Raw genomic sequence first — 7,265 nt, forward strand, 5'->3', positions numbered from 1 at the left:
GGCCTTTATTGAGATGGAGACCAGGGAAGATGCAATGGCAATGGTTGACCACTGTTTGAAAAAGGCCCTTTGGTTTCAGGGGAGATGTGTGAAAGTAGACTTGTCTGAAAAATATAAAAAATTGGTACTGAGGGTATGTAGTAATGGATTTGTCATCGTTATAAAGCTTGTTTCACATATTTCAAGCCACAACATTCTTAAATACTTTTATTTGTTAAGAATATAGGGTTTGGTTATTTAAAGATAGCAACCTTTTTTCCCCTGGTATTCTTCAGTAGAAGTTTGTTGTTGTTGTTGTTTTGATGATGTTACGTTAAAAATGCCTTTATTGCTTTTATCTATTCTAAGATTTTATTTGAACTTGAGTTCTGCTACCAAAATACTTACTGTCCACTTGCTCTATGCTCTGTTGAAATGTTGATTGTAATGAACTGCTTACTTACATTCTTAGGTATGGTTACTGGGATTGAATAAGCTTAGTTGATATAAAGAATGTTCCTCAACTATTAGTTAATTGCATAATTATATAATCTGCACATGAGCATATTCTAATACATTTATTTCACTGATACAAAATTTTGTCTTTTAGATTCCCAACAGAGGCATTGACTTACTGAAAAAAGATAAATCTCGGTAATTTCATTTTGTGTGTGTATATATACTGGTATATTCACCTTTTGTTTTCCAACTCAGGAGAATTAATTGAGGGGGTATCCTTTTGATTTCAGGAAAAGATCTTATTCTCCAGATGGCAAAGAATCTCCAAGCGATAAGAAATCCAAGATTGATGGTTCCCAGAAGACTGAAAGTACAACTGAAGGTAAAGAACAAGAAGAGAAGTCAGGTGAAGATGGTGAAAAAGATACAAAGGATGACCAAGCTGAGCAAGAACCTAACATGCTTCTTGAATCTGAAGATGAGCTACTTGTAGATGAAGAAGAAGCAGCAGCACTGCTAGAAAGTGGCAGTTCAGTGGGAGATGAGACAGATCTTGCTAATTTAGGTGATGTGGCTTCTGATGGGAAAAAGGAACCTTCGGACAAAGCTGTGAAAAAAGACGGAAATGCCAGTGCTTCGGCAGCTGCAAAGAAAAAGCTAAAAAAGGTAAAGGAAGATTGTATATTGACCTGTGTTGATAGAAAACTAGATCAGATAAAAGTTTCATATTATTTACACTAGCAGGGTCAGATTAAAGAGAATTAGTCACTTAATATTAGAAAAAGTCAGTCATGAACCATAATATAAATATTTAAAAGTAAACTCTGCAATAAATAGGTTAAATAAGACTTTTTATAATAGTTGTTAAAAACTGTCAACTCACAGAAGGAAATTTTTACTAAGGAAGGAGGAAGACCTAAATCTATATTTGTGTATTATAGTGGTAGTGTATAAGTACATGTAGGCAGCCTTTTAGTCCAGCTTGTTTTTAAAAAGATGGGAGATACGAGTTTATAATAAGTTAATTGACCCAAGATACTTAAAACATTTTGCCACTCACTTAAAAATTATTAAACTTGGGGCACCTGGCTGGCTCAGTCAGTGGAGCATGCAACTCTTATCTTGGGGTTGTGGGTTTGAGCCCCAGGTTGGGTGTAGAGATTACTTAAAAATAAGATCTTTCTTTTTATTTATTATCTATCTATCTATTTTTTAAAGATTTTATTTGACAGAGCGAGCGAGAGAGGGAACACGAGCAGGGGGAGTGGGAGAAGGAGAAGCAGGCCTCCCACGGAGCAGGGAGCCCGATGTAGGGCTCGATCCCAGGACCGTGGAATCACAACCTGAGCCGAAGGCAGACGCTTTAACAACTGAGCCACCCAGGCGCCCCCAAAATAAGATCTTTTTAAAAAATAAATAAAAATTGTTAACTTTGAAAAATTCTATTTGAGAAACATAAGCTATATCAGATAATTCAGTAGCTTTTAAAACATTTTTCTTAGAACACACGTTACAGATAAGCATATAAGGTGAATACAAATATAAAATTATATACATAGCATAAAGAAAGTAAAAAACCATGGTGTACTGATTATGTGTTAAGGATTAGAGCATTAAAATGCCCTTGAAGCTCCTTATGTTAAATGGCTCTTTCAATGAGATCTTAGTATTCCTGGCCCATTGGTCCTTTGTAACCAATGTTCAACTATTGGAAGATGAATTTTTAGCCTCCAGATTTTAATGGTTTGGTCACATAACAGTCTTCTTCTTCTTCTTTTTTTTTTTTTTTTTTAAGATTTTATTTAAGAGAGAGCTAGCGAGCACGAGCAGGGGGCAAGGGCAAAGGCAGAGGGAGAATTAAGCCTCCCTGCTGAGCAGGGAGCCTGACGCAGGACTGGATCCAAGGACCCTGGGATCGTGACCTGAGCCGAAGGCCAACGCTTAACCGACTGAGCCACCCAGGCGCCTAGTCAAGACATAACTTGGTCTTCAAGTTATTTTTCTGGCTGAAGTGGATGATTGTTGTATAATATGTTTGCACTCTTAAGAGCTGATACTAATTACATGCTATACATTTTTATGAGCTCTTTGTGTATGCTAATAAACTTAATCCTCGCAGTAACTGTAAGCAGTAGATACATATCTTTGTTAACTTGGTTTCATGAATGAGAAAATTTAGGCATAGAGAAGTTCAGTAAATTGTCCTTGGTCATACTGCTTATAAGCGGCAGAGTCAAAATTTAAACATAGGCAGTCATGCTCCAGAGCTTGATTTTTTTTTTTTCCCTTTTTTAACCGCTACATACTTTAGACTGAGTGTTCTCTAAATAAGTTGTATCATAAGATACTATCTTCCAAAGGATACCATTGAACTACTTTTATCAAATCACATTTTGATATAGTCCTTGCAGCCTAATAGTTTTCAGAAGTGTAGAATATAATGTCCTTATTTATTTTCTGCTCTTCGTGTGAGGCAAGCTTTTAATTATACAGATTTAAAACAAAGCTGTTTAAAAAAACAAAACAAAACAGTGATTTTGGGAGAGAAAGGAAAAAGTCAGTATTTTGAAAGAATGAATAGACAAAGATGCTATCCCTTTCCCTTCAAGTAAAGCAGATGGAAGGGATGCTGCAGGATAATTGTTGCAGAGTAAATTTGTCTTTCTTAACAGCGTCGTTTCCCAGGGAGTATGGAAGGTTTTGTCACTCTAGATGAGGTTGGTGATGAGGAAGATTCGGAACTTCAGAAACTTCGTAAATCGGGCATGGCATTTAAATCTGGTGACAAAAATGATGATGGTTTGGTTGAAATTAAGGTGGACAAGATCGAGGAACTTGATCAAGAAAACGAAGCAGCGTTGGAAAATGGAATTAAAAATGAGGAAAATACAGAACCAGGCGCTGAACCTGCTGAGAATGCTGATGATCCCAACAAAGATACAAGTGAAAATGCAGATGGCCAAAGTGATGAAAACAAGGAGGACTATACAATCCCAGATGAGTATAGAATTGGACCATATCAGCCCAATGTTCCTGTTGGTGAGATTTAAGGCTTTGTTCTTCCCCTCTCACCCTTCCCAAGTTCTTACTACTTGGTCTTACATAAACTCTGATACCGTTTTAAGTTTTATTTCTCTGCAGAACAATTTGTAAATCTTAATTGACATATTCTTTCTTTTCCACTTAACCAGCTCTCCTCATTTTGTATTATCTTTTGTTACCATTTCACAATATGTTCTTGCTCCGCATAAAGGTTTCTGAGTATTTCACATTGCTTTTTTTTTTTAATCTTTTATATTTTTGCCTTTTAAGAGTACAGTTAGGTGGGACCTTAAACATCAGTTAAGTACAATTAACTAATATGGTTTTTGTTTTGTTTTAGCTTAGGTTATGTTGGACTTCTCACAAATATTATCTCATTCACATAATAATGACGGAAAAAAGATTTGAGAACACTAATTAAAATTTTCGATTTACTAAATTTGTAAGAATGTATGTTTGTGTTCTAGGTATAGACTATGTGATACCTAAAACAGGGTTTTACTGTAAGCTGTGTTCACTCTTTTATACAAATGAAGAAGTTGCAAAGAATACTCATTGCAGCAGCCTTCCTCATTATCAGAAATTAAAGGTAAGGCTGAATCTAAAGAGGAGAGTCCCTTTATGAAAATAGATCGTGTATATTTATGCAAAGTAAAATGTGTATGGTACCTTCTGTAGACCCATCACAATGCCTTATCCTGGAGATGACACTTTTATTTTTATTTTTTTTTTAAGATTTTATTTATTTGACAGAGACAGTGAGGGTGGGAACACAAGCAGGGAGAGTGGGAGAGGGAGAAGCAGCCTTCCCGCAGAACAGGGAGCCTGAGGCAGGGCTCAATCCCAGGGCCCTGGGATCACGACCTGAGCCAAAGGCAGATGCTTAACAACTGAGCCACCCAGGCGCCCCTGACACTTTTATTTCTTTGTTGATGGGCCTTAAGCAGTCTAATGAATTCTAGGAACTTCTGTTGAGCCTTTTTCTATAGTACATTCTAATTAAATAATTGAATAATTTTCTAACCATGTTATAAATTCTGTTATAATTAAAGTTATCTAAATATTTCCAAATGGGTATTGGAATATAATTTCTCTTATTTGGAAGATTCTGGAGACCTGAAAGCCAAGTGGAATAATAAGAAGCTTTTTCAACTTTGTGAAGTGCCATGTCCCTTCATACTTAATGATTTTTATATTGCCATTAAATTATTTATTAATAATGATACTCTGAGTTTTATGACCAGTGGGATATAAGGATAAATGAGTAAATAAAGCATAATGAAGCATAACAAATTCCTAGTTGGATATTTTGAAATTTGGTATTTTACTGACTTCTTTAAGGACTGAGTATTAAAACAGATAACTAGGGAAAAACTTGAAAGGAGTTAACTCATTAATTATAAATAACCTGGTTTTTTGCACTGTTTTATAGTAGAGAGCTATTGGAGTATTCCGTTATCAAACATGTTCTGTGTGTTGATTTAGATGGATAAAGATAGCCTGTGGGGGGGGGGGTAGATAGCCTTGAATTTAGGAAATAATGCCAGTTCTTGGCCTGTGTCACTAGTTTGAGATGAAATCAAATGGAGGTGTTCTTTGCTACCTATATGTATCTTACATTTAGCATATGAAAAAAATGGTTTAATTCCATTAGTAGCAGACATTGTGTATTACATGGAAGAGTATTGAAATACAAAAGTTGTCTCTTAATACTTGATACTTTATAAATGATATGCTATCTAATATTTCCTAGCTATTCTAATTTTCATTTGTTTATTGGAGGCGGCTCTCTTTATTACTTATTTCTATTTTAAAGGAACTTTGTCGACTTCACTAAAATGTATTATGCAATATAATATTTTGCTAATGATAAATAACTTGATACTTTCCTGAGTGTTTTTTCCAATGCTTTTTAACCCTCTCATCAATTGGGAGTAACTATAGAGTTGAGAAATTCTACCCAGAAGTAAAGAAACTTCGGGTGTTTTAGATTTGGGGGGGAGGGTTACTTATTAATGTCTTAATATGTCCAAGAACTCTAGAAATTACAAGTGGAATACAGGGGTCACTGCTTTTGTAGGTGAGGTGGGGTTTTTTTTGGAACATAGCCGTAGTCATTCACTTAAGTATTGTTTATGGCTGGCTTTATTGCTGTAACAGAATTGAGTAGTTGAAATAAAGAGTGGCCCACAGACAAAATATTTACTACCTTTAAGAAAATGTTTCCCCACTTTAATGGAAGATGCACTATTTGAATAAACGCATGTTATTTTAATGCATGTAATTTTCTTGGAGCAGTGGCAGTTCTTCTATGCAAGTATGATCTTTGTTTTCTTATCTCTGTAAGTTAATGTTAATTTTAAGTTGAAATAACCTTTTTTCACATTTTACCATTTTTTTCATGTCTTATGTACTGTGATCTAGTTTTGTATACTGACTTAAGAATAACTGAATCTTTAATGTTACAGTTAAATTACATTCAAATTCATAAACTTCGATCGAATATTTTATTTTGGAGTTCATCCATTTAGTTTTTCTTAGGTGACTTAATCCTTGTAATTTTTTTTTCTTTTCAGAAATTTCTGAATAAATTGGCAGAAGAACGCAGGCAGAAGAAGGAAGCTTAAGATGTGCAAGAAGCTTAACGATTTCAAAGAAAATAATGGTTCTTTGTTTTTAAATGTTAACCTTTTTTAAATATAATACTGATAGTTAGAAGAAAACTATTGTACTCTTTTGTTTTAGTGGAAAAATAATAGATGTCTGTTCATGTGTTAAGTGTTACAGCAAAAATACATATACGGTTAAGTTAATGAAGAATTGTTTTTGTTTTATCAGAATGGTAACAGACCGAAGTACTTTGTAGAGACTGACTCGCTACTTAAGACAACTTGCACCACTAAGAAAAAAGATGTAGAATCATTCAGAGAAATGAAATTTAGTTCCAAGCTTCAAAGAAATGTCAAAACTTTTGATTCCATTCAATAAAGAACAAAACCAATTGTATTTTTATTACTTTCATCTGAAACATTCCACATTTTAATCTGAGCCTTGCAGACTTTTCATTTGGAGTTTGAAGCTTTTTGGGTTGCTTTTTATTTGGAGATCTTCATTAATATGAGATTGGCAATTAAAAAGCAGGTGCAGTTTTCTTTTAATGTCATGCTGTTGTTTAGGTAATAAGAAATACTAAGTAATTGGCTTTAGATTTTTGTAATTTTTTCCCCTAAGTTCCTGCTAGATTTCGTATTCTAGTAGTCAATGTATTTTCAGTGAAATGTAAAAATACTCCCGTTCTCTTTGAGCAGTATTAATTTCTTGAGATCTTATTGCTTGTCACTTGAATCCTGTAGCTGTCATACATCTGGTATAAGCAACATTTGATTTTTGAAGTGTGTAGACCATCTCTTCATATTTCAAGATGTAATTTTACATTTCTGCATTTTAAAAACAGTTTGGCCATAATCTAGACGCACGCTTCTAATTCATATACCTGCACATGTGACCTTTGTGAACAGAAATTTGCATGTATAATCTGTGTTTACTTGTAACTTTCTGGTAATATACTGCTTATATCTGTGGATTCAAGTTTCTGAAGTGAATACCAATAAAAAAAAAACCTAGGCCATGTTCATTGGTTATACATGTTTGGAATGTTAACCAATATTTTTGTCAGTTGTGGTTTTTATTCACTGTTACACTTTTTTGCATGCTTTAACAAATTATTACATTTTTAATCTAGAGTGTTCTAAAAGACTGCTACTAAAGATCTGAGTTTTAAAGTT

At 34.2% G+C, this 7,265-nt stretch overlaps 1 protein-coding gene across 15 annotated transcripts in view; it reads left to right on the forward strand.

Moving 5' to 3' along the window:
- The window catches only part of MATR3 (matrin 3), a 46,939-nt gene extending 39,674 nt beyond the window's left edge, over nt 1-7,265 (forward strand). For 13 of the 15 annotated variants that reach the window (XM_064595975.1, XM_064595976.1, XM_064595972.1 and 10 more), the window contains 6 exons: nt 2-133; nt 590-633; nt 729-1,104; nt 3,111-3,477; nt 3,948-4,069; nt 6,057-7,265. In XM_064595975.1, coding sequence (XP_064452045.1) covers nt 2-133; nt 590-633; nt 729-1,104; nt 3,111-3,477; nt 3,948-4,069; nt 6,057-6,107 — 1,092 coding nt within the window. In that variant the 3' untranslated portion in view covers nt 6,108-7,265. The remainder of the gene's footprint in view (nt 1; nt 134-589; nt 634-728; nt 1,105-3,110; nt 3,478-3,947; nt 4,070-6,056) is intronic. The other 2 variants (XM_064595979.1, XM_064595980.1) reach the window with 2 other exon arrangements.

This window comes from Mirounga angustirostris, unplaced genomic scaffold (assembly GCF_029215605.1).
Source record: "Mirounga angustirostris isolate CCGP_5_RB_7025 unplaced genomic scaffold, mMirAng1.0.hap1 SCAF_7, whole genome shotgun sequence".
Lineage (NCBI taxonomy): Eukaryota > Metazoa > Chordata > Mammalia > Carnivora > Phocidae > Mirounga > Mirounga angustirostris.